At 45.6% G+C, this 27951-nt stretch overlaps 1 protein-coding gene across 4 annotated transcripts; it reads left to right on the top strand.

Moving 5' to 3' along the window:
* Positions 1–27951, top strand: GDNF (glial cell derived neurotrophic factor). Of its 4 annotated transcripts, none has more exons than XM_012558929.2 (3): positions 1–60; positions 4610–4786; positions 27396–27951. In XM_012558929.2, exons 2-3 carry the CDS (start codon positions 4636–4638, stop codon positions 27878–27880), a joined length of 636 nt encoding a protein of 211 aa, XP_012414383.1. In that variant the 5' UTR covers positions 1–60; positions 4610–4635; the 3' UTR covers positions 27881–27951. The 4 variants fall into 4 exon arrangements, with proteins under 4 accessions (XP_012414383.1, XP_004387948.1, XP_004387947.1 ...); XM_004387891.2 differs by lacking the exon at positions 1–60 and adding an exon at positions 3795–3819 and having other exon boundaries at positions 4610–4708; XM_004387890.2 differs by lacking the exon at positions 1–60 and adding an exon at positions 3795–3819.

Raw genomic sequence — 27951 nt, 5'->3', positions numbered from 1 at the left:
TGGGACTCGGGGTTCCTGGAGTTAATGTCCAACTGGGGGTCTGCAGAGACCGGATCCGAGGTAAGTGGGGGGAGAGGGCCGAGGTGGAGGGGGCAGCTGGCGCAGGTATTGCCGGCGGGCGCGGCGGGCTGCGGGGCTCCCGGGACTGAGGAGCGCAGCTGGGCCCCAGAGCAAGCGGTGAGATTGGAAAGAGGAGAGACTAGAGGGAGCCAGGGCACCAAGAGGACAGAGAAGAGAGTAAAATTGAACCGGAGAGAGCCTGGCCTTGCAGAGGGGCAGGTTGCCTTTTCCGCGTGGGGCCAAAATCTCTGGAGACCCTGATGTCCTGGCCCCGGGAATGCCCGAGAGGGGCTGTTTCCCTCGACTAGGTGGTACCCTCGTCAGTCACGTCCCGGGACGGTGCGGGCTAGGGTTATTCTCAAACCGACGTGGCCAGGGAGGGTTCTGTCTCTGGACGTGCAGCTGCAGAGATATTGTCATTGCCGAGAGTGTAACTTCCTACTCAGCTTCCTTTGGTCTGTTGCGAGGGAAAACGCAGGCCCCGGGAGAGACTGCTGCAAAGGTGCTGAGAACCTAAAAATAGAGGGCTCACCTCCTCCGGGCGTGGTCTCGCCCTTTTCAGGACCAGGTTGCTTGCACTTCGCTAATGCCCTCCAACCCCAACTAACCGTCCTGGTCGAGGTTATTTAGGTAAGGGGCTCCTTTGGCAGTCTGAGACTCAGGTCTCCGCCTGAAGAGATTCTTAGGACTCTTCAAAGTCCCCGCCAGGTCATCGAGATGATTATTTTAATGATCTCCTTTCTCCTGTACTCTGCGTCTCCTTTCCAGTAGCACCTTCCACCTTGCACCACCACGGGTCAGATTCCGCGGTGGTTCGATTTCCAGACCAACTCCGCGTAAACGAACCCTCCTTAGGGTCGGAATCCCGGTCTTTCGCGGGTTCCCCAGCCTGCAGGCACCTTTCTAGTTTCGGCTCCAGCAGACTCCGCTGGCAGAGCCGAAGAGCGCGCCCCAGGGGGCTACGCAGCCCCAGGCTCCAAATGTTTTTGCTCATTGGCTAGGACAAATTCAACTCTTCCGGCCCGTGGCGCGAAAAAGTTCGAGCTTCCTCGACTCTTTCTCAGTATTTTGAATACACTTAAGTGTTCCAAGGAAGAGATGCTGCTTCCAACCTCACTCACGCACTCCCTCTCGCAAAGCCCTCGATGTGGGAGCCCAGTTCGCCCCTGGGTTTCCCTCCCTGCTTCGAACCGTCCCGCATTGGCGAGGGAGGGGGTTGATGCTGCCTTTCAACAAGTGACAAGTGTCTGATCCGCAGCCCACTCCCTCAAGGGACTCAGATGCTCCTGGACCTGGGACTTGCCCCCTTTAACAGACAGACCCCCCTCCTCCTGCCTGCCCGCGGGAAGCGTCCCGCATTCTTTTTCTTTTCCACGCTTGGGCACAGATGTTGGAGGGAGAGAATAAGGCCTCCATCAGTCAAGGACACGAGGCAGCTAAGACAAGCAGTAGCTCTTTCAGCAACCTCTCTCCCTACCCCAAAAGAAAACCGCCGAGCGTACAGCCAACCGCCCTCTCTCCAGTCCCACCGCCTCCCTTTTCTCTCCCTGAGATCTGGATCTTGAAGGCAAAGCCCAAATAAACCTCCCAGCCTGCCAGGCACAAGAAGGTGCGGGGGCACTGGTGGCGGGATCTCTCACCAGCAGCGAAGCTGTCACTGTGACTCCGGGAAGGGGAGCGGGGGAGGGGGCGGCGACCGCAGTTCTAAAGGCAGGTTGCGAAGAAACCAGCTCAGGTGAGGTGAGAAGAGAAAAACTAGGGAGAGAGAATGGAAGGGTAGAAGCCTGAGAAGCAGGGACGCTGGAAAGGACATCCAGAAGTTCCAGGGCTAATTCAGATTTGGGAAGGATTGTAGGAGGAGTGCTTTTTCTTCTCCGGCTTATACTTAAAATGACAACTCAGCCTCCCGGCAGCGTGGGCGCTGCAGGACTCGGGCGGTTTCTGGTGCCCCCTGGTGCTGAGAACCCAGAAGCGCCCGGCAGCTAGCTGCGGCTTCAGCGGGCGCGCCTCTCTCTCACCTGGGCGTCCTTTCCGCTCCGGGCCTGGGGACTCAGGTGCCGCGCCCGTGGAGCGTCCCTTTAGCCCCGCCGGGGCGCGCTGGTCCCGGGCACGGAGGAATAATAGCCTGTCAGGCACAAGAAAGAGTGCGGGGGCACCTGGCAGAGCTGACTTCGCGAGGAGAGTTTGGTTCTTGCACGTGGCAACGCTTTAAGTAGTTCGCGCGCGCAGCGTAGGCGAATGACTGAGGGGGCTGGGAGGGGGGACGAGTCGGGCAGACGGGCTTTGGGAAAGTGATAAAGAGACAAACTGGGAGGCCGCAGGGTGTGCGAGGGGACGCAGACGGGCACTGAGAAGCGCGTTCCAGTGGACGTCAGTGTATGCCTAACCCCCGTCACCGCCCAGCAAATACCAGGAACTGAAGAGCCGCTCTGGCCCGGAGAGAAAAATGAGCCTTCCCTGTCCCGGAGTAGTGGGGTGGGGGGGGCCTCTATCGGGGCCCAGGCCGCGCCCGGCCGGGGGCGGGAACGGGAGCCGGGAGCCTCCTCTGGCCAGCTTCGCCACACTTCTAACTGAGGATCTCCACGTCCAATTTAATAAGCCCTAAGTCCGCCAAGCGGGAAAAAAGGGAAAAACCCTCTTAATGCGGAAGGGAAATCTGGTGCCTATGTCGCTTCCTGCTGGCGGGCACCGCGATTTGGAATGGCGCATTAACCCCGCGCCTCCCTGCTCCTCCCGGTCGCCAGCCATTTCGCACGCACCGGGGAGCTGGCACAGAGAGGGCCCGAGGCCTCGCGTTCCCCCGTACCCGCTGCCAAAGCGCCTCGCTGCGTTAATTTTGCATCGCCTGGGTGCAGTTTTGCCTGGGCCAGTGCGCCGGGACCCGCCCCAGAGCCGCTGCTTTTTCCCGGGTTTGCAAACAAGCCTGTGTGGCTTGAGACGCCCAATCTTAAAGCTGCCTGAAGTTCCCGGTCCCTGCAAACTTCCCGAGCCCAACAGCTGCATAGGGGGTAAATGCCCAAGGGATGGAAAGTGCATTTGTCTCCGCAGCGGGAGGTGGCGGCCGAATTAAACGCTTCCCAGGGTGGCCCGGTCGGGCACCGGTGCTGGGGTTCTAGGTGGGATGCCAGGAGGACGGGGCTGGAAGGGAGTCGGGCACGCCTGGGAACTAATAAGGATGAGAGGTGCTGAGATTTTTGCAGTTTGCCTAGAAAGTGTCTCCCCTTCCCTGCAGAAAGTTCAAGGAAGTTTTTTTTTTAAGAATCCGTTTTATTTGGGGAGGGAAGATAATGAGCTGCTTAAATCCCGAGTAGTTTCCGCTTCAGAATGCTCTCCCGCACCCTCGGAGATTGGAACACTGGCTTTAAGAAGGGACTGGATAACACACACCGAGGTGCACCAATCCCCTCCCCACCTTCTCATTGGGTGGGGTTTGGTCTGGAGTTTACAGTGCCTTTTTTCTTGCCAGCCTCAGGCTGCGTGGCCCTCCTTTCTAGGGGTGTGAGGACTTTTCGACAAGCCACCGGAGCTCCCTGACTGACAGAATCTAAGCCCCGACCCCGTGCCATCTCGCGGCCTAGGCCTTCGGGTGACTGGAGTGGCCGGACAGGGGCGCGGGGAGCTCGCGACTCTCCGTGGAAGGGAAGGGACTTAGGGCCAGAATCCAGTAGGGCTGCCAAGTAAAATCAAGAGGGGATTTTAGGGTATTTTACGGAGAGTTTAAGTTTTCAAAAGAAATGCAATCCCTGCCTAACAGCAATGGTAAAGCATTTATTGAATGCTTCCTGTATGCCCTACTAGGCTCTTTTCATGCTTTTTTTTTTTTAAATGTTAAGAGGTGAGACTAGTATTTTAAGTCGAGTAGATGCCTCAGAAGTTAAGTAATTTTACGCAGATGGTCCCATACAGGCTTAAAGTCTCCAAATCCCTAACTTCTTGGTTTTTGGGTGGGAAGAATGAAGCGCGGGTGGTAGGCGGAGTGACCGGTGCGGCGAAGCCTGGCGCGGCGCGTGGAGCAGGGTCGGGACCCTCCGACAAAGGGGTGCGCTTGATTTAAAATTTTCAAAAAAGGTTCGTCGCTTGCTTGGGTTCAGGGCCAGTTCCCCAGGCTCTTGGGAGCTGTCGGGCGGGGAGGGGAAGTCGCTGGCAGGGGAGGCTGGGGACTCAGTTAGGCTTCCGGAGAAGGGGGTAGATAGGTATTGCTCGCCAATAAAGGGCCAGCCTGGAGTCCCAGTGCCGTTGTGTTGGGGGATTTATCGGCCAGAGCAGCGGCCCTGCTTCAAAATCCGACCCCTAGGACGGGGTGGCGGAGGACAAGGGCAGCTGCGACCTGGACTTCGCTGGGAGGGCGCGCCGGGGAAGGAGGGGAGCGGAGAACTGGAGTGGGAAGGGGGATGTCCAGGGGTGTCTGGAAAGAAGGCGGTGACGAGGTTGGAGAGGATGCAGGGACCCGTAGGGATGTCATGCCTGGGGCAGCAAGCGCCGGAGCCTAGGGGGTGCCCATGCCTAAAGTGCATTGTCTGGTTCTCTTTCCCGCGGCCCGCCCGCGCAGGTGCCGCCGCTGGACGGGACTCTAAGATGAAGTTATGGGATGTCGTGGCTGTCTGCCTGGTGCTGCTCCACACTGCGTCCGCATTCCCGCTGCCCGCCGGTAAGAGGCTTCCCGAGGCGCCCGCTGAAGACCGCTCCCTCGGCCGCCGCCGTGCGCCCTTCACGCAGAGCAGTGACTGTAAGAACCGTTCTCTCCCCGCGGGGCGGGCCGCCGGTGGACCCTCACGCACCCCTTTCCGCTGTCCGCACACACCCCAAACCAGCCTCCAGTGTGGTCTCTCCAATCCGCCGGCAAAGCGGCGCTGGGCAGATGCCCAAAGGCCTGGGACACCTTGTCTGTAAATGAAATGGGCTGGTTTGCCCAGCACGAAGGGTATCGAAGTTTTACATTGCCCGATTTTTATATTACCACCACAGTAAAACACAATTGTCCCCTTCTCTTGGCTTCCATATTATATATACACACCCCATTCTTTTTCTCTCTTCCAAAACCCTTTATCTGTTTTTGCTGTGCCTGGATACGCTTAATTCTGAAAACTGTTGCACTTCCACCCTAAAATGCCCCTGAAAGTGGAGGTGCCTGGTTTTCACAAAAACCAAGCCAGAGACAGAGAAAACACAGAAGAGCCTCCATTTCCAGAACAAACATCTGGGCAGTGTCAAATCTGTTCAGAAAAGTTCCGGTTCTAGAAAGTTTTAGGGAAAATAGTGCTGGCTGGCTTTAGGGAAAGAAAGCTGTAGTACACACCTCAGGTGACCATGTTAACTCTTAAGAAAAGGCCTGGTTATTCCTATTAGAGAATAAATCTGTGATTTGCCTCTCAAAAATTGGTATGTTTTAAATAGCAAATTCTACTAGGGCATGTTGACTGTGATTTGCTGTCATTTACCCACCACTCTTCCAGAAGTTTATATGTAGTATATAGTTACATTACATTACAAATTATCGAGGCTATTAGGGAGGTATATAGATAACAAAGGTAACAACAGGAAATTTGACACACAACCCCAAAATGTGCTGTTTTGCACAGGAAACATACTGTGGTCATACCCACAATTCAGCTACACAATTCATACTACACAATTCAGCTATGAGTTAAGAGTCCTCCAAACCCCATGGCCTTGGGCTAGGAAACAGGCTTGTTTTATGCCTAATTACAGCAACCGAATCATCTTCTTCCAGAAGTCCCAAGAAAGAAAAAAATGCGCATTTTTATAAGGCAGATTAGGACATCAAGAAAGATTTAGGATTAGAAAGAGAACAGTACCTGTTCCAACCAGAGCATTCAGGAGAGAAAAATGAACTGTGCCTGATTCTAAAGCTGATGAAGTCACAGAGATTTAATTGGCATATTAGTATCCTGTCTACCTTTGCTTATTTAATACTGGCTTCTGGTTCTCGCTCCACCTTCAACAATTCTGTGACTTTGGACAAGTTACTTATTTACTTTAGGACTCAATGAACAGTTTACAGCTGTAGAATAAAGGGAGACTTTTCCACTCCAAAATGCCAACGGCTACAAGATTTGCTACCTGGCCTTCATACTCCTGTCCTCCTCATCCTTTGGGAAGAGACTTATGCTTACTGGAATCACCTGAACTCTAAAAAGCACAAATGCTGGGACCCACCCCAGATATTGTGATGTAGTTGGTTTGGGATGTGGCCTGGACATCTGGGTGTTTAGATGTTCCCCAGGCTCACCTGGCTGTCTAGGGAGCAGCCAAGGTTGAATCACTATCACTTGATGATACCTACAAAAATCACGAATTAGAATGGCTGTAGGAGGCATCAGTGGTTCATAGAAGGTGCAACAAGCTACAAGCAAGCAAGTTAACATTAATCCTGCTGATATTGTGGGGGGAGGGCATTGTGGAGTGAAGAATGACTTCTGTTTTACACACCAGATACTAAGTCATCAATGGACCTAAAAGAAGATTCTGATTACTGGATTTACATTTGAACCAGCAGAATACACCCAATTCTGTTTTACCTGGGGGAGGACCCAATAGATCCTAGAGGAAACCTGAATGAGAAATGTTCCCAAAGAGAAACTGAGCCGCACACTAAGCCAAATTGACTTCTTTCCAGGTATGTTCAACTCGGTAGCAAGCTGTCAGTTCGGGCAAGGCAGAATAATGACAGTGTGCAGGCTTCGGACACTCCAACAGTATCAACACGCCCCCGTCACAGAGCTGACATTTATATCCTGCACTGTGCATGGTGCAACTGGTGAAGGCTTACGGAGAAAAACATTAAGTCACTGCATTTCATTTGAAAATAGAAAGTACTATAAATTCTGGCCCCTCTGGGTCCCTTTGAATGCTTGTAACTTAAAGACCGACAAAAGAATCTTTCATACCATGTTAACAGTCATTCTTCGCTGTTCAGAGGGGAACTGTATCCCGTCTGCAGACTCATCCTTTTGGTTGGGTGTCTTCTGCTGGTTCTAATGTAAACGAAACAGTCAGAATTCTATTCCTAGCAGCATCACAAGATGAACTAACTTAATAGAATAATTGGATAACTTGTTTGAAGGTTGACAGGAAAGTAAATGGGCCATGGTTGCCTCCTACAGTAACTCCTGTTGTTATTAGGTGCCCTCAAGTCAATATCAACTCATGGTGACTCCATATGACAGAGTAGAACTGCCCCATAGAGTTTTCGAGGCATTTTTTTTTTTTTATTTTACGGAAGCAGATCACCAGGTCTTTCTCTCACAGAGCCACTGAGTGGGTTTGAACCACCAACCTTACGGTTTGCAGCCGAGCACTTAACCATTGTGCCACCAGAACTTGTCTAAACTCAAGGAATTGTGATTTTACTTTTGGGGCACCCGAGGCTATTCGCTTTCCCTATCTTTGTTTGTTTATTTCACTTTTTACCAGTATCTTCTCCAAAGGGTGTTTAGAGAAGGTGTGAGGAATCTAGAAGGTGAAACTTGCAGGTATCATAGCATTTTAGAGTTGAAAGGAAAGGACCCTAGAGCTTATGGTCCTGAGGCCTAAGGAAGTAAAGTAATTTGTCCAAAGTGCCGCAGTTCTGTGATGGCAGGAGGCAGGTCTGCTGCAGCAGAGACCAGAATTTTCCCAAACCACTCTTCAACAAGGAGCGTCCGGTTTTGCTAGCTGGGGGAAAACACTTTATACGGGAGGAAGGTCTTTAACTAATGACTAAAATAGTGTTGCAGATCGCCAGGCCTTTTTTCCAAGATGTTTCTGGGTGGGTTCAAACTGCCAACCTTACAGTTAGTAGTAAAGCACTTAACTGTTTGTACCACCAGGGCTGCCCTAAAATAGTCTTGCAGATTGTATGAGTTCATTGAAAGTTTGTTAATCATAGTCATATTCCAGATCTCAGCTGTGTGTGGCAGCTGTCAGTGTGTTTCCCACGTAAAAGCATAAACTGCAAGTGGTTTTAAAAATTTCTGGTCTAAAAGCAGACAGGTAGTCCCTTACTTATGATAGGATTCCATTCAGAGGACCGCTCCGTCCTAAGTCAGTTCTGACATAAAGTGAATTCTTCATTATTTTTTTCCTTTAGTTTTCATTATTGTTGTCTTTTATTATCAGTATCTTTATAAATCCGATCTTTATGTGTCTTTGGGCATTGGAAACATTGCATCTGCGAAAGATAACATCAGCAGATTATGTGCTGCAACATTGTGTGTAGTACATATTACTAAAGATTAAAAAAACAAACAACCAAACCCATTGCCGTCGAGTTGATTGCAACTCATAGCAACCCTATAGGACAGAGTAGAACTGCTCCTTAGGGTTTCCAAGGGGCAACTGATGGATTTAAACTGCCGACCTTTTGTTAGCAGCCGAGCTCTTAACTAACAATAAGATGTACCAAAAAAAAAAAAAAAGAGGATGGTCGTAAGTGCAGTTCGTAATAATTTGCATATATTGTAAGTCGGGGACTACCTGTGTATTCATCGAACAAGTATTTAATGAGCGCTTGTATGTGCCTGGCACTGTCCTAGGTGCTACCAAAAAAAAAAACCATTGCCGTCGACTCAATTCCAACTCACAGGGACCCTATAGGACAGAGTAGAACTGCCCCATAGAGTTTCCAAGGAGCGCCTGGTGGATTCGAACTGCCGACCTTTTTGATTAGCAGCCGTAGCACTTAAGCACTATGCCACCAGGGTTTCTGTCCTAGGTGCCAGGGATGCCTTAAAAAAAAACAAAAAACCATTGCCGTCTAGTGGATCTATCCTATAGAAGAGAGTAGAACTGTCCCATAGAATTTCCAAGGAGCAGCTGGTAGATTCAAACTGCTGCCCTTTTGGTTATCAGCCATAGCTCTTAACCACTGCTCTATTAGGGCTCCGGGGATACCTTAGTATACATAATATATAAAAGTCCCTACCCTCATGGAATATACTTTCTAGCAAATGTACATGTATGGTACACCTGAAAAACTAAAAACGTGAAGGAAACTTGGGCTAGTAAGGTAGGCTTAATTTTTTGTTTGACTTGAAGCCAACTGAGACAGTGAGCAGTTTTAAATTGTACTTTCAGGTAGACCCCAATTGTAATATAATGTGATTATATTCCACCAGTTTGGTAGCAGGTCACAAAATTTCCCTTAGACATAGTCTAAGTCAAGCTATCACGTTCCCAGGCTAGCCCACAAAAATCTATCTAAACCATGATGTAACTGAACTATAATTCACAATATTATTAGGCTAGAGTTTCTGCCCAGGGTGCCCATGGCCCATAGTCTGCACAGGGAGGGCATAGAGCAAGATACCAGGAAGATTCAACAAGCAAGAGCTGAAGTTAACACATTCAGATCAGAATCTGGTTTGCATCCCGGCCTTGCTGTTACTTAACATCTCTTAAACCTCAGTTTTCTCTTCTGTAAAATAGGGATAATAGTAGTATCTGCCTCATGACGTTGATATGAGGGTCAAATGAGAAAATGCTTTGTAAAACCCATGTCCCATAAATAGGTATTGTCATTGTTATTTGCCACCCTCCTACTTACAAGTGCCCATCCCCAGGCACCCAGTAAATGCCTTTCTCCTTTCACGGCCGTTCACTTTGACATCTCTGCCAGGATGTAGCTCTCAAATGATGGAATTTCAGGCAGGACAGCAGAGTACCACAAGTGAAAGAAATGCAAGCCTTGTGGGGAGGCTATTTTGGGCCCCTCCGTCAGTCAGGATGTGGGCCAGGCCCGACTCGCCTGGGATTCTGCCCCTGGGTCAGCTCCCCTTGGCTCTTTGCAGATTTCACAGCTCCTGCCCTTCCCCACTTTCTGATCCCACATATTTCCTATGGAATTTTTCCTACTGGGGTGCCATGGTCTGCTTGAGGAAGACCTTATTCTCCTGGCAGGAAGCCTGGGCAGGGTAAAATCTTTATACATGAGTGAATAGAGGGGTTGTGAGTTGGAGGCTACTTGTATTGAGATATAGTATTTCTGGCTTAAATGATCCCAGCTGGGCATCTAATTTCAGATGTTTCATAAACCTAGCAATAAACTTTTAGTGATGGAAAGGGCCCTGGCTTTCAGCCCACTGTTAGATAAGGAAGCTTCTAGCCACAACAAGTTGATTAAATGTTAAGGTTTCAAATCTAATGTTATATGACATCAAATTCAGACTGAGTAAGCACCATGCATTCATCGATTCCCCTTGCCTTCGGGAGTGTATGAATGAGCCCTACTACAATAAATTTCCTGATGCTGTAAGGCGGGACTGCCCCTTTGGGAAGGTGCTCTTAGAATCGTATCAGACTCTTCTTGGAGACACTAATTCCTCACTTCAAGGAGCCCTGGTGGCGCAGTGGTTAAGCACTCTGCTGCTAACCAAAAGGTGAGTGATTCAAACCCCCAGCTGCTCCGTGGGAGATAGATGTGGCAGTCTGCTTCAGTAAAGATTTACGGCCTTGGAAGCCCTATGGGGGCAGTTCTCTGTCCTGCAGGGTCGCTATGAGTTGGAATCGACTCGATGGCAGTGGGTTTGGTTTGGTATTCCTCACTTCAGATCTGAGACCAGCATCTCACTCTGGCCCTAGTTTGGAGACCTATTTCAATCTGTTGCTTTTTAGAGAAATCTATCTAAGGCTTAATGTGAGCTGGCCAATCCTAGGACCTCTGGCTGATCCAGCAGATTAAGAATTAAGCTCAAAAGAGTCTACTTTTGCTGATATAAAAATAAAAGCTATCTGGCATATTCCTCTCCTAACTTCCCTTTTATCTTTATTTATTTAGCATTTATGATCCATAGCACCTCCATTTGATTAAAATATTTATTCATTAATTAGTCACTTGAGCTTAATCAAGAAGCAAATATTAAGTATCTTTCATGTGCTAAGTGCTGTGTGTCATCAAAAAGGCAGAATTGTGATCTTAAATAGCTTGTGATCTAGTTATAAACTACAGGTAAGCGAATGGATAGTGGATGGGTGAACGGGTGGGCAGATTCTCTGACAGACAGAGACATATGAATAGCAAGGGGTTTACATTAGCTGTAGTCACAGTAGGAATTCATAGCAATGAGGTCACTGGAATTTGGAGGTCATAGCAGGAAAAGATTCAGGGAAGAGGAAGGATTTGAGCTGGTACTTGAAAGCTGAGTACTGGAAAGGGAAGGGCGAGACGAGAGGGAATCATTCCAGACTAGGGAGAGGCATGGGCAAATTTGTGACCATGATGTGGGAAAGGGTCCATTGGCAGATACAAGGAGGAGGCCAACCAGTCTCCAAGTACTGGGAAGAAGACTAGGAAGTGGTGTGAAATTGAGGCTATCTCAGTAGGTGCTACCCAGATTATAAGACACCATGAAAGCCAGGCAAAAAAGATACTGGCTCTGCTGTCAGTGGCATTGGGGCACCACTGGGGTATCGGGAGCAAACAGGTGGCAGCGGGTGGGACTGCCATCTTGCAGCAGAAGTTACTCAAGTACCCAGGCTGCTCATGAGTAGGTCTATACCATAGGCATAATTCTCATTTTGAAGAATTGTGCCCTTGTTTTTAAAAAGCTTAGGAATAAGCACAGTTGAACAACTTGTTAATCCTCAAGTGAATGGCTACAAATAAAAATTTAATATTAAAGTTAGGATCATAGGACCTCTTAACTATCCACATGGTTAACCCAGTTTTTAACAAATAGGTTTTATATCTTGTCCTAAAATTAAATAAGTTTGAGCGCTACTGGACAAGAGAAGATACTATTAATACCCATTTTACAGATGAAGAAATGAGACCTGAAGGTTTGTTCAACTTCACAAAAGCTAGTAAGTGGTGAAGCAAGAATTCAAACCTCAGACTTCTAGATCCAAAGCCAATATTTTTTGGCTTAGCACAGGCTGTGCTCCCAAATTATCAAATTAAGGAGACAAATATTGGATTGCTGAAAATATAGCCACTAAACCTGAAACGTAGATTTCCAAGAAAATCAAGTGAGCAAGCTAATAGAAAGGAGAAGCAGAAAATATTAAGTTTCCTTTAGGCTCTTTTATTTTTATTTCCATTGGGGCTGCAGTGGCGATACCAGTTGTTGCCAACTCTGACTCATGGCAAGTCTATGTGTGTTAGAGTAGAACTGTGCTCCATAGGATTTTTGACGGCTGATTTTTTGGCAGTAGATCACAAGGCCTTTCTTCCAAGGTGCCTCTGGGTGGACTCGAACCTCCAACCATCTACACCACCCAGGGACTCTTGCGGGGGGCCTATTGTTGTGGTTGTGTGCCGTCAAGTCGTGGCTAAGGCTGATGTTATGAATGGTCACTTCAAAGCCAAGATTAGGACATTTTTAAAAGATTTATCAGAATTCCTGTAATACTGATGCTTTTCACAGTAAGAGATGTCTCCCTAACTTTTGGGGACAAAAGGAGGTCTCGCTGAGTGCCTGATAGCATTTGGGAGGGCTTGTGGGAAATAGTTGTTCTCAGATTACTCCCCTTCTGCCCAGGGAAAGGGGACATTCACCTGGAAACAGCATTTGCTACAGTGAGAATAGCTGCAGTTCAGCGTGGTTTGGGTTTGCATAGGCAGTTTGGGTCACTATTGGGAAACAACTCTTTAGCTCAGTAGAGGCAAAAATCACTTTTGTAGGAACTAAATAAGATAAATAAGGTAGAAAGCATGATGTTAAAAGGCCGTGGCCTTCAAACGTTTTTGCTTGCCAGCCTGCAAAAAGAATTTTGAAAAAACTATTGCACACTTTTAAGTTGACATCTAAAATTTTCACCACAATTTTAATAGTTTTACCAGATATAGTTTCCAGCCCATTCTGAAACTGTATATGTGTTTTAAATGTATTTTTGGCAAAACCTTGGGACTGTGAATTTAGCTTATTCAATTCATGGAAAACCATCAAACTAATCAGCCCAAATAAACTGACTTTTTGGTCAGAAAAGATCTGACTTCGTTTTTCAATTCAAATACACAAGTTAATATATACCTCGTGACAGCCATCACATTTCTGGATTTTAACTATAAGCTACACAGATGGCTATGAATAATGGCTGGAGAATGAATAAGGAGGCCTGAAGAATTGACGCCTTTGAATTGTGGTGCTGGTGAAGAATATTGCATATACCATGGACTGCCAGAAGAACGAACAAATCTGTCTTGGAAGAAATACAGCCAGAATGCTTCTTGGAAACAAGGATGGTGAGACTACATCTCACATACTTTAGACGTGTTATCAGGAGGAATCAGTCCCTGGAGAAGGATGTCATGCTTGGCAGAGAGGGTCAGTGAAAAAGAGGAGGACTCTCAAGGAGATGGATTGACACAGTGGCTGCAACAATGGGCTCAAGCATAACAATGATTGTGGGGATGGTGCAAGACCGGGCATTATTTTGTTCTGTTGTACGTGGGGTCTCTGTGAGTTGGAACTGATTTGACCGCACCTAACAACAACAACAGATAGATGCCTGGGTGGATGGACAGACGGGCAGGTAAAGCACTGAGTTTTGCCATAAGTGCCTGGACAGGATGAAATAGGGAGCCACCCCTTCAGTATTTCTTGGTTTGTTCACATGGAACTCTCTCTCTTTGAAGAGTTCGTAACACAGTGAATACCCATATACCCTTCACCAAGATGCACCTCTTGTGAACAAGCATTCTGCCTCATTCTTTTTTTCTGAACCATTTGAGAGTTAGTTGCAAACATCATAACATTAGATATTTTAGCATGTAATTTTCTAGGAATAAGAACATTTTCTTAAACCAAAAAACCCCAAACCAAACCCATTGCCGTCAAGTCAATTCCGACTCATAGGATAGAGTAGAACTGCTTCTTGAGGTTTCCAAGGCTGTAATCTTTACGGGAGCAGACTGCTACATCTTTCTCCCACAGAGTGGCTGCTGGGTTCAAACCACCGATTAGCAGTTGAGCACTTTAACCACTGTGCCACCAGGGCTTCTTAACCATAATTCAGTTATCACGCTCAGGAAAGTGAGCACTGATACAATACTGTTATCCAGTATACAGTCCACATTCATATTTCCCCAACTGTGGTGATAATATCCTTGATAGCTTGGTGCTTTTTTTTTTTTGTAAATCCAGGATTCAGTCAGGAATCACACATTGAATTTGGTTGGCACGTCTCTTCAGTCTCCTTGAGCCTGGAATGGCTCCCAAGCCTTTCTATTTTTCATGACATTGACACTTGTGAAGAGTGTGGGCTATCCTGCCTGTTGTTTTACAGACTCATTCAATTTGGAAATGTCTGGTTGTTTCCACATGATTAGATCCAGGTAGCTGTGCTTGGAACACTGTGTCAGTGATGCTGGGTCCTCACATCAGGAGGCCCCCACAGTAAGTTTGTCCCAAGGTACAACACAGACCTGAATTGTCCTCATGTGGCACCTAAGGGTGTTTATGTCCAGGTGTCCCCAGTAAAACAAGTAAGATGAGTGAGAAGTACGCCTCTCTGGGTGCAGCAGAAGGGTGGTTGTAAAAGGGGATGTGAGAAAGGAGACCCGGCATTCTCAGCAGTATTCTCAGGCAGACCAGTCTTAGAGCATAGCACACGTGGACATTGAGGATCTAGAAACCGATTCCCTGAAAACTCCCATTAGGCATTTTGGAAAGTCTTCATGTACCCCCAGAGGGACACATGCCTCAGCTGATGTAACCATACCAGTTGCCATTGAGTTGATCCTGACTCAGAAGTAGATTGCCAGGCCTTTCTTTCAAGTTGTCTCTGGGTGGACTTGAACCTCCAACCTTTCAGTTAGCAGCCAAGTGTATTAACCAAATGTACCACCCAGGGACTCCGATATAAGTCATACTGGTTATAAAAATATCATTCATGGACTATGGAATCAAGCAACGTTTGTGTGGTTAATTAGCAAGCCTTTCTAGATACACAGGCTGAAAACCAAACCTGTTGCCAACAATTCAAGTCTGACTCATAGCGACCCTATAGGGCAGATTAGAACTGCCCCCATAGGGTTTCCAACGAGCGGCTGGTGGATTGGAACTGCCCTTTGGGTTATCAGCCGAGCTGTTAACCACAGCGCCACCAGGGCTCCACAGATACATAGAAGAGGCAGTGAAAACTCGCAAGGTAGGCCTGCTGCCTCTGCCCACAGACTGCTGACTGCCATGCCAGGGGTCCCGGGCTCCTGCACAGAGGTGTCTCCACTACGGAATGCACTAGACTCACAAGGGACCAGTGTCTGCATCCCATCTGGGGTAATCTTGCTTCGCCTACAGCCAGTAGAACTATTTTCTTGCTGCTGCCCCTGCGTAAACTCACTGAAGAAGTATCCCAGACGTTGTCACAACCCTATTGGCTTACTTTAGGCACCATTTGTTAAATGCTTCCTATGGGCTGGGCACTGTGCTAAACACTTACAAACATTATTGTATTTAATCTTCACCTGAAGGGTAGGTGTGACTATTCTCATTTGAAAGACGGGGAGATTGAGGCTGCTTATGGTTCAGCAGTTTCGCCAGGATCTGTACCCAAGGCAGCCCCTAACCACGTCACAAGATCACTTTCTACGCACACGAGACACTTGTGTGTAACTCTTCCGGCTGCCTGAAAATGTCGGGAGAAAAATCAGGCGCTGGAGCTCTGTAAACACAGTAGTTTGGGAATGATACCTCTATCTGATTACCTGAAGAGTCTTTTAAATTCCAGTAAACTTTTTCACCTGGGGCATAGAAAGTGCCTTCTCACATCTAACCACAGGAATCTGCCAAGCAGGCTCAACTAATAATGAACACTTCTCTTTCACCCCCTTTATTCTCCTGTTATCTTTTTTTACTCCCTCATTCTTCTCACCCAAGTCCCTAAAGCTCTCAACATTCCTTTTACCTACAGCTCAGTTGCCTTCCTGGGAAGGGCTGAGGGAAGTTAAATCCCAGTAGAATCCTGCGGCTTTATGGGAAGGAGAAAGCAGAGACATACTGTATGGGGTTCTTTTCGGGTTTTCCCCGCAACCACCTGCCTCTGACAATACCACAAGGGATTATTTTCCTTAGTGGCTTTTTGTGCACTTAATTTTATTGGGTAACTTTCTCACTCTTCCTCATTAAGTTTTTTATAAGGGCAGTAGCAGAGCTCATGGTGTGTTCTCGTTAGTGTGGGGTGTTTATTACTGACTGTGGAGCACTTTTAGCTCACACCAGGTGTTCGTGGATTAGCTAGCAAATGGACGCCCTGTTGAGTGTTTTCCTGGCTTAAAAGCAGGAGAATGGATATTTTACCCCCAGGGGAGCCATGCTTACACATAGAACTGTAAAATTATTAACATCGTCAGAACGTAAGTATTGACCACATACATAGGAATCCAAGCAGGGAAATCATAATCTGAGCAACCAAATGAATATATTGTCTCTCCCTGATTGATATTTCCTGGCTATTTGTGTTCATGGAGTAATTTGCAGTACATTTATTACAAGTTTCCTTAGTTGAGTTGTCGGATAACAGTTCAAGATATGGTATAACTAGCAAGTGTGTACAATGTTGGTCAAAGTGGGCAGCGACTGTAAGTAAAATGGCATTTTGGTTGGAAATATGGTTTTTTAAAGTATTCCCAAGGCTCCTTTTTCTATATTCTGAAGTGGTTTGCATTCTGGTTGATCTTTTTCTCCTGCCTTGAGAGAATCCAGAAATGCTTTTTTAAAACAGCAAAACACTGGTGTTTTTACAACGCAAATACTTTTCAAATAAACCCATGTCATGCCTTATTGTCAACAAACCACTGGTCATGGAGAGAATGCACTGGAAGCTCTGGAAGTGGTCACAAGGACTTAGTAAAGTGCTTCAGCTGCTGGTTGTTCTTAGGAGAAGAGACGCTGTAGACCCCTCTTGCAGTTAACCCAAGAGTAGCCCATGACCAGGACGGTCTAACCCTAGATGAGTACTCTGTCCAAACTAGGAAAACAAGGATGGTCATTATGTAATGTGAACTGCCACAGTGTGCAGTGCTTAGTGACCTATGGGCTTTCTTTTCTTCCTCTTTTTAAATTAGTTCAATTAAGTGGCAAAATCAGCACTTTTAAGTAGCAGATGACAGAACTTTGCAGAATCGTTCAGAGAACTGGAACGTTCTTATGGACTAACACTACACATTTCAGAGGTCCCTGGAGGTCAAATAAGAACAAGGGTTGACAGCCCATAGATGAGCTTCAAAGACAAGCTGCATGGCCCTCCCGATCCATTTTGTACCAGTTTCAGCGGGTGATTCTAGCCTTGGAGTCATAGCCAGAAGCTGGGTCTGTACTAAATGTGCTTAAAGCATCAAAAACAGAAATGAATAAAATCGAGATTTTAAGAAAATGGCAAGTTCAGTGTTGGACTTGTTGGTGATGGAGACTGAAGGAATCACATCATGTTGACACAGCGTGTCCTCTCAGAGATCATTGGGCCCATCTTTACTTTTACAGGTGAGGGAATTGAGGTTTGAGGACTCCTGAAACTAGAACCCAGGTACTTTGAGACTTGATCCAGGGCCCTTCCTACACATTCTTTCATGTCTCCTAAATGAGACATAAGGAAAATGACTTGATGGATTTGAGAGAGGATTGATTGGTGGTGATTATTTCAAATACAGCCGAGATGTTGAGCCAAGAGGTATATGGAACAGATGGAGAATTGCTAGATCCTAAAATAATTCCTGTGGGGTCCCTGTGGTGTTGGCTGAGCCGAATTACAACTGGGGCTTCAGCCAGAGGTGTCTTCTCCCTGACAGAGGTGACTGAAAGTGAATGTCTGGGGCACTTTTCGACCAAGGTTTTTAGAGCTGGGGAGGGCCCCAGAGAGCACTGAGTTCACCTCAGAAGGGTTATGTGACTAGTACAAAGTCACATGCTGGCCAGGGACTGACCCAGGACTGGAATTCAGCATTCTGTCCTCTCCAGCTCTGCAGTGTGAGCCTCATTGTTTGGTGCCAGGGTGTGTTTGAGGAGCTTCCGGAGACGGGCCTCTCTCTGAATCTGCTGCCCTTGGCTGCTGGTTTTCCGGTTTTAACTGGGAAAGTGCCAAACATGCAAGAACCAGGACGCCAGAGACCTGCCCCTAGAAGGGATGGCTTTCCCCTTTGTAGAGATAAGTTCCTGTATTCCATGGCCCAGGGCAGTCTAACTTTAGAATCTACTCAGTGTACCTATTTCTCACTTTCAGTTCTGAATTTGATAAATGTGTCCAGGGGAAACTAGCATATCTTGCACTTGTACCAGAGTAAATTAGCATACACAGTGAGTTGTGGTAGTAGAATTTTTACTCAAAAGCAGACAGGCAGCACGGAGTACTAGAACAAGTCTGAGCTTTGAAACCAGACCATCTGGGTCCACATTTACTAGCCCTGTGGCCTTGGACCAATATTTGTCTTCTTCGGGCTCAGTTGTTGTCGGCTTTAAAGTTAATGTGTGAAAGAGCCTGACACAAGTAGACCTTCAGCCCTCCTTTATAACTGCTCATATGTTTAAGTGCCTCAAGGAAGCTGCTATTTAAGATAGAGGATTATGAAATTTGTAAACTGAGGAATTTTTCCTTATTTTCATTTGTAAATTTGATAAATCATTTTGCTTACTTTGCCTAAAGGTAAGACTCAGCCATGTAGTTTTTATAATAATGTTTTATAATTAGTTGAAAGAAAATTATGTTTGTACCCTTTTGTACCCTATTGCACAATCCTCACAACTGGGCCAATAAGCAACATCATGATAAATGGAGACAATATTGAAGTTGTCAAGGATCTCATTTTACTTGAATCCACAATCGACGCCCATAGAAGCAGCAGTCAAGAAATCAGACAACGTATTGCATTGGACAAATCTGCTACAAACTACCTGTTTCAAGTGTTAAAAAGCAAAGGTGTCACTTTGAGGACTCAGGTGCACCTAACCCAAGCCACGATATTTTCAGTCACCTTGTATGCCTGGGAAAGCTGGACAATGAATAAGGAAGACTGAAGAAGAATTGATGCCTTTGACTTATGTATGGTGTTGGTGAAGAATGTTGGCTATACAATGGACTGCCAAAAGAATGAACAAATCTGTCTTGGAAGTACAGCCAGAATGATCCTTAAAAATGAGGATGGTGAGACTTCGTCTCATGTACTTTGGACATGTTATCAGGAGGGACCAGTCCCTGGAGAAGAACATTATGCTTGGTAGAGTAGAGGGTCCGCAAAAAAGAGGAAGACCCTCAAGGGGATGAATTGACACAGTGGCTGCAACGATGGGCTGAAGCATAGCAACGATTGTGAGGATTGCTCAGGACCAGGCAGTGTTTCGTTTCATTACACAAAGGGTCTTTATGAGTCAGAACCGACTTGATGGGACCTAACAACAACAACAACTTTATTGCAAGGTAAAAAATAAACCAGTTGCTGTCGAGTCAGTTCTGACTTCTGGTGACCCTGTGTGTGTCAGAGTAGACCTGTACTCTATAGGGTTTTCATTGGCTAACTTTTCAGAAGAAGATTGCTAGGCTTTGCTAGGCTTTTCTCCCGAGGTGCCACTGGGTGGATTCAAACCTCCAACCTTCAGTGAGCAGCCGAACATGTTAACTGTTTGCACCACCTGGGGACAAGGTAAAAATAATTTGTTCTCAAAAAGTCACATTTGTTGGGATTCCTCTTGAGAATCTGAGGCTGATATTTTCTTTCCATATAAAAATGAGTGTGTGTGATATGTTCTTTTCACATAAATATGTGTGTATGTGTATATATAGTAATATATGTATGTATTATATATGTATATATATATACATACACGTGCATACACACATGCACACACATGGTATAGACAGCGAGAAATTTTATTTTTCATATACTTGTCTACAGAGCAATACTTTATAGGCAGGAGAAAGACCACCAGATTAAATACCTCCCACTTACAGGGGGTTTTCCAGTTTTCTCCTCCCTGTTGATGGACAGGAGTCCTGAGTGGTGCAAATGATTAATGCGCTTGGCTGCTAATCAGAAGATTGGAGGTTCGCGTCCACCTAGAGGCACCTCAGAAGAAAGGCCTGGTGATTGACTTCTGAAAGATCAGCCATTGAAAACCCTGTGGTGCACAGTTCTACTCTAACACACGAGGTCACCATGAGTCGACTTAATGAGGTCTACTCAATGGCAACTGACTTTTTTGGGGGGTGAGGGGATGGTCAGTGGCTAGCCCGTCATAGAGGCTCTGCACATCAGGTCAGAATGCCCAACACTTTGGCAGCCCCAGGCACAGCAAGCCACCCAGAACTGGGGGCACTACCAGGAAGTGAGGAGACCCAGATGCTAGTTCCAGATGTACCTCTCACCTGTGTGGCTAAGGCAATAGCTCATCCTTGTAGGCCTCTATATATTAACCCTTGCCCTTCCTGAACATAGAAGCTGGGCACTTGACAGTAAATATGGAGGCTGGCAAGAAGCACTTGGGCCTTGTCTCCAGGACCCTTGCCTCCTCTGAAACTGGCCCAGGCAGAACTCAAGCCTGGCTTGGGTACTAGGGTCAGGCTCCATGTTTCCCACGGCCCTCCAAGCCTCAGAGCACCTTCCCTCTATCCTCTAGAGTCCACTCCCACTCTGGGTAAGCAATTATCTACTCACCACTTCGTAGACAACTTCGAGCTGCCTCCCTCTTGAACCCACTGTTTGAAGACTTGGGCTGAAGGCCAGCTTGGCTGGGTGAGGAGGGAACAACCGAGTACTAGTATAAAAATAACCCCTTTGATTAAAGTATATTAAACCTATACTGTTTTAGGAGCCCTGGTGGCTCAGTTGTTAAGAGCTCGGCTGCTAACCAAAAGGTGAGCGGTTCAAATCTACTAGCCTCTCCTTGGAAACCCTATGAGGGAATTCTGCTGTGTCCTGTAGAGTCACTATGAGTCAGAACTGAGTTGATGGCATCAGATTTGGTTTTCTGGTTTTTATACTGTTTTTAAGAGAAATCTAACATTTTCGGAGAATGCTTTGTACACTGCTGCCAGCTAAACCAAGATAACGTTTTGAATTATGTAGTTTTTAGTTCAACGATTACTGTTGTTCCTATAAAAGCGCAGTTAACTTTACGAAATCACCAGTATTCCAGTCCTTTGTTCCTGAGGTGACATTACTATTTTTTCCCCATAATCGAGGGAGGCAAAGTCTTTGCAATGAACGGTTTGTTCCCAGAGTCTTGCCCCAGAACAAGGTTCATTTGTTTAAATAGCACTGTTTATACAAAGGACACATCAAAGTTAAAATATTTTAAATAGAATAATGCCAAAATATTTGGTTGCACTCTGAATGATGACTTAAATGCATTTGAGCATTCTGATATTTCAAAAACTTTAGCTTTTAGATGGGCATGTTTTCCAAGATATATCTTCCAAGTGGGTCTGGGAAATGAGCAAGTGTTTGACCTTTTTTAAAAAATGATGCTCCTCTTCTGTGGTTTGCAAGCTTTTTACTATCAAAGTTAACACTAAAGAGGGCTGTTTGCGAATCTGACATTCTGCCAAGCTCTTTATAGGATGCAGAAGAAAGTGATATGCTGTTAAGTGTCTTAATTCAGGGAACTAATCCAAACTCAGACCCCTTTCCTTCGTCTCAGCTCAGTGAATTCCTGGAAGGTTGATGCGGCTGTGGGCTTCTCGGTTCATCAGAGGGAGTTTCCTGCACGGGCTGGGTTCTAGACTGGCCCAGTGAGGTTCACCCAGCACACAGCACACCCCTGTGGCAGTGCAGGGCTCCTAAAGCCCCCAAAATGCCTAGTGTTGATAAACTGAGGCTCTCTCTGTGAATTAACTCAGTTGCTATAAAAAAATCTGAGATTTAGAATCTAGCTGAAAGAGACAGGCCTATTTGCTCTGTGGTTTGAAAAATATAATGTTGCCCTTCTCTGGTTTCCAAAATTCATTTTCATGTTAAACTTTCAGCATAATTATTTATTGTTTGATCTATTTTTCAAGAATGAGGGGGAAAAAATGCCTTCGGCTCAATAAGAGTTGCCTATGGCCTGAACATGGGGCTTAAATAAATATTTTGATATTAATAGCAAAGTATGAGGGAGATTTTCCTATCGAAGGGAGACGTTAACTACACCCTTCAGTTTAACACATCGAACATTTATTGAGTGCTTCCCAGATGCCAGGAAGCCTTTTAATTCAGGGTTAATTGTCTGTTCACCACATCAACCAAAAACAGAAATGGTCTGTGCATTCACATTGCCTACTGAAAAGGCCAAGTGGAATTTAAAATAAGGAAAAGCAAACTAACCTTCTCATAATGAAATATTTAAAAAAAAAAAAAAAGTTGCCGTCAAGTTGATTCCAATTCATGACAACCCCACGTGTCTGAGTAGAACTGTGCTCCACAGGATTTTCGATAGATGATTTTTTTGGAAGTAGCTCACCAGGCTTTTCTTCCAAGGCACCTCTGGGCAGACTCAAACCTCCAACCTTTTGATTAGCAGCCGAACAGATTAGTTGTTTATACTGTCCAGGGACTCCAGTGAAGAATAACTGTATGTCCCAAATATTATAATATTTGTCAAATGCAATATTTGGGATATACTTATACTAAAAATTTATTCTCTACAGGCTGTCCCTGGGTTGTGAACTTCTGACTTACGTACAACCCGTAGTTATGAACCAATCCCCGTAAAACCTATTATGTTAAAAATCTGAGGTACATACAATCGTTTGTAGTAACAAACGGGCACTACTTTGCAATGTGCCTCAAAACATTGTAATTATTATTATTACTGTATTAGTATGTTAAAGATGTTTTAGTGTATCTGGAAGTGTTTCTTAAATGTATTTTATGCATAGAAAGGTAAACTATATACTACATACTAAGACAAACATTTGACTAACTGATGTTAGATACATACTGTACCTAACTGTTCCGACTTATGTACAAATTCGACTTAAAGACAGAATGAGGAATGGAACTCATTCGTAACCCGGGGACTGCCCGCATTTACCTGAAATTCTAATTTAACTGAGTGATCTGTATTTTACCTGAGAACCCTAATCCTACTATATTTTCAAACAAAGCCATGCATTCAAAATGCCTTAAAGGGAAAAAAAATTTTTTTTCGAGAACCTTGAAAGTATCGAGCATTAAATAAGAACTCTGTAGGTGCCTACACTTGTCATTACAATAATTCCAGTAATATAAATTACATAATTTATCATATGATATAGATTAGAGTCCCAGTGTCAGTTGAACTTTTGTAACTCATGTTTTCCCCTTACCTTATATTAAAATTTTAGTAATGTTTCATCCTCATTTCTGATCAATCTTCAGTTGGCAGTTACTCTGAATCGATCTTAACTTTCTATGTTCCCAGGTTCTTAAGTTAATGATCTATTCAGGAATTTTTAAGTAGAGCTGGGGACTCCATGGTGTGGGTCACTTTGTAAAACAAAGAGTCTTTTTTGGAATTCGAAGATTCTTGTGCACTTTGATTAATCACTCCTAATATACCAGTTTTAGAAGTCCGAATTCTATATAAGCATGGTTTTTTGAAACTGAGCACACCTATATTTATTTCCTCTTTTATAGCTTATTATTGAAAAATCACGAATAGCATAAGCAGCTCATGTTTTTCTTTATGTAAGTAGTTTATATGTCTTAAATCAAAGCGATTTAAAGGTTAAAAAAAAAACTTCAAAAGGAAATAATGAACTAAGAATGCTCTTCCAGTTCTTCTTGTTAGTAAGTTACTCCCAGGGAGCGTGAGCCCTTTGCCAAGGCCCAGGAGGAGGTGGGCACTGAGAGCCAGCATTTGAAGGCTGCAGGAGGCTAGTGAGGGAAAGTCAGTTTGGAGATGGTTATTCAGCTCTCAGGTGGAAGATGACTCTGCCATTCAGGGCATCACAGCTTTCTGTGTGATGTGGGCTGTTTCTTTCATAATGATGCCATTCTTATCTGAAGTCCAGGTCTGTCCTTGAAACATTAATGATGCTTTCCCCTTCTTGAAGTCCCAGGGTGATACAAACAGTTAACACACTCGGCTGCAAACCGAATGATTAGTGTTTGGAGTCCACCTAGAGGCACCTTGGAAGAAAGGCCTGGCAATCTACTTTTGAAAAATCAGCCATTGAAAACCCTGTGAAGCACAGTTGTACCCTGACACATATGGGGTCACCATGAATCGAAATCAACCTGACGGCAACTGGTCTGGTTCCTCGTGTTAAGGGGACCTCATTCATTCAACAAATATTTATGAGGGGTTCTTGTGGTCCAGGCCCTCTTCTAAGCACTTGCGATCCATCAGTGAACAAGCCAGACAAAGTTCTCTGCCTCCTGGAGCTGACATTCTATCAGAGGAGACAGACTACAATTAAGAAACATAACACATAATTAAATTATATAGTGTGTTAGGCATTTTGTGTGTAAGCATTACGGGGGAAAAGAGCAGGGCAAGGGGATCTGGATTCTGGGTTGGAGAGGGATTCCATTTTAAACAGGGAGGTCAGGGTAGGCTTTGCTGACGGTGACGTTTGAGCAAAGACTTGAAGGAACAGCATTGTAAGCAGAGGAAACAGCCAGTACAAAGGCCCTGAGTTTCTCACTGTGCTGGAGTTGTGGTTCTCAACCTGGGATGGTTTTGCACCCCCCTCCCCAGCCCCCATGGAACATTTGGGGATGTCTGGAGGAACTTTAATGTCTGATGACTGGGGTGGAGAGTGCTAATGGCATCTGGTGGAGAAACGCCAGGGATGCTGCCAAACATCATATGATGCACAGAGGAGCCCCCACAACAAAGAATAATCTAGCCCAAAATGTCAGTAATGCCAAGGTTGAAAAGTCCTGCATTTGGGGATTAGCAAGGAGGCTAGGGTAGTTGGAGGGGAGGAGTATGGAGGAGAGAAGTAGCAGATGAGGTCAGAGGCAAGGAGGACTGGGGAGTAGGGAGTGGCCAGGCCAGGTGGGCCTTTAGGCCAGTGTAGACTCTGGCTTTTATTCCAAGAGAATTGGGGAACTGTTGGAGGGGTTTGGGCAGAAGAGGAGCATGATCTGACTTAACATTTTAAGAGGATCCCTCTGGCTGCTAGGTGGGAAAGAGATTGAAGGGGGGCAAAGGCAGAAGGAGAGAGACCATTTAGGGGGCTGTTGCAGTTGTCCAGGCAAGAGATGATGAGGGTTTGGGCCAGGGCAGAAGCAGCTACCTGACTTTGAGCAGCAGAACCATCCAGTTCCAAGGTCAGATATCAGGCGGTGAGATCTTGGGGATTCCATGCAGTCCTCACTCTTTTCATTACTACGTATCATGCTGCCAGTTAAGTTACCTTAGCTAGGTTTTGTTTTATACAATAGGATATCTGGTGTCTGCTTTAACAATTAAATGGATTAGATTTATGACAAAACAACTTGACATGGGTTAGGCACAATATAATCCTTTTGTGTGTTAAGATCGTCTTGGCGAAAAAACATTCACTCTTGCTGACAATTCTTTTGAGTAAAATTAATTGAGCTATATTTTTCTAAGCCACATGTAACCCTAAATAGACTAAATTACCTGAAAATGGGGTGTGAGGAATGTCAAAGATCTAGTACCTAACACATAGGAAAAAGTTGCTTTCCTTTTTATAAATTTATTATATTGTTCAAATAGTTATTTTTCTCTTACATGATCAGCCAGAACAAATACTGAGACACTGCTGAAAACACCAAGAAATTGCTAATTCATATTTCTTATCCAAAGGTCTCACTCCCTCCCCCTCCCCGCCATGTAATCACGCTAAAGTCCACATCTTCTGTCTTACTAACAACTAAAGAAGCAGCAGGGACAATGGGAGTCCTAGGGACAGCCTGGAGTCCCTGCTGGTACAATGGTTAAGCACTCAGCTGCTAACTGAAAGGTAGGTGGTTCAAACCCACCAGCAGCTCCACAGGAGAAAGGACCTGGCAATCTGCTTCCATAATGGAAGCCTTACCGGGCAGTTCTGTTCTGTCATATACGGTTGTTATGAGTTGAAATTAACTCGATGGCACGCTACAACAACAGTGACAGCCCAGAGTCCCTAGATGGTGCAGATAGTTAACACACTCAGCTGCTAATCAAAAGGTTGGAGGTTTGGATCCACCCAGGGGCACCTCAGAAGAAAGGCCTGGCAATCTACTTTCAAAAAATCAGCCATTGGAAACCCTGTGGAGCACAGTTGTACTCTGGCACACATAGGGTGGGCATGAGTCAGAGCTGACTGAAGGCAACTGGTTACTGTTACCGACAGCCTGAGGTCAGGGCTGGATCTATCCACAAACAGCATCTCATTTCCATTCATTACCATGAATCATTTAAATATCATAGTACAGTATCACCCGGCTATTTTTTTTCAAGTCATGCTATTCTAAGGAGGTGGTAAATTAGTATCTTTGTTAGTGAAAACTTGACTTTGTTTTAGTCCCTTAATGTTTTTAAGGAAGTTTTAAATGCAGTTGATTTGTTCTCTCAAAATGGTTCTCAACCCACTCAGCCATGCAGAGGTGTTGAGTCGGCTGTCATGGTAACCCCTACAGTGGCACTTGATATTCATAATAAAGTAGTATGTTGAAAGACCTCCCAGATCCAAGATAATCCTTTTATGACCCTCTGAGACAGTGCTTGTCAATGTTTGGTCCATGGACCACCTACGTCAGAATTCCTCAAGGGCTTATTAAAAATACAGATCCCTTGGCCCCCTTCCAGACCACGTGACTCAGGATGTCTGGGGTGAAGCCAGGATCTGCATTTCAGGGAACATCCCAGAGCATTCTCATGCCCACTCACATTTGAGAACCACTACTCAAGATTATGGTACTAAGCAGGAACAATGGACTTAGGGGAACAACATCTCTTTTTCCAGGGGCCATCGAGTCGACCCCAGCTCATGGCGACCCCCCACGAGTCAGAGTAGAACTGTGCTCCATAAGGTTTCCAAAGGCTGATTTTTTGGAAGTAGATCGCCAGGCCTTTCTTCTGAGGTGCCTCTGGGTGGATTCACACCTCCCACCTTTTAGTTAGCAGCCAAGCATGTTAACCATTTGCACCACCCAGGATCTCCAACATCTTTCTAGGCTTGTTTAAAAATGACAGATGCTATTCTGATGAAAAAAATACACTTCTAAGGATTTGTTTCCTACCAGGAAGTGTGTCATCCACCGTGTTAGCCGCCTCTTTCAACTAAATAATCCTTCTTCTTTGAAATCTCAGAAGGTGCATTTTAGCCTCTGTTCTTGGGGGATTACAGTGGTCACTTAGCTCAACTGGCCAATAGTTTTGCTGTGGGTCTAATTCTGGCTAACTTTGGGGGAGGCACTTTGATCTGGAAAACTGCTTGAAATGATCGTTGTTATGGTCTTGTGTGACATTTTCTCTTTTCTTGTTGAACAGCAAATATGCCAGAGGATTATCCTGATCAGTTTGATGATGTCATGGATTTTATTCAAGCCACCATTAAAAGACTGAAAAGGTCACCAGATAAACAAATGGCAGTGTTTCCTAGAAGAGAGCGGAATCGACAAGCTGCAGCTGCTAACCTGGAGAATTCCAGAGGGAAAGGCCGGAGAGGCCAGAGGGGCAGAAATCGGGGTTGTGTCTTAACTTCAGTACATTTAAATGTCACTGACTTGGGCTTGGGCTACGAAACCAAGGAGGAACTGATTTTTAGGTACTGCAGCGGCTCTTGCGATGCGGCTGAGAATATGTACGACAAAATATTAAAAAACTTATCCAAAAGTAGAAGGCTGGTGAGTGACAAAGTGGGGCAGGCATGTTGCAGACCCATCGCCTTTGACGATGACCTGTCATTTTTAGATGATAACCTGGTTTACCATATTCTAAGAAAGCATTCCGCTAAAAGGTGTGGATGTATCTGACTCCGGCTCCAGAGACTGCTGTGTATTGCATTCCTGCTACAGTACAAAGTAAGGGACCAAGGTTCCCAGGA

The sequence above is a fragment of the Trichechus manatus genome, unplaced genomic scaffold, assembly GCF_000243295.1.
Source record: "Trichechus manatus latirostris isolate Lorelei unplaced genomic scaffold, TriManLat1.0 scaffold00197, whole genome shotgun sequence".
In the NCBI taxonomy this organism is placed as follows: domain Eukaryota; kingdom Metazoa; phylum Chordata; class Mammalia; order Sirenia; family Trichechidae; genus Trichechus; species Trichechus manatus.
The sequence above is the reverse complement of the archived record's forward strand: the minus strand, read 5'-3'. Positions and strand labels throughout refer to the sequence as shown.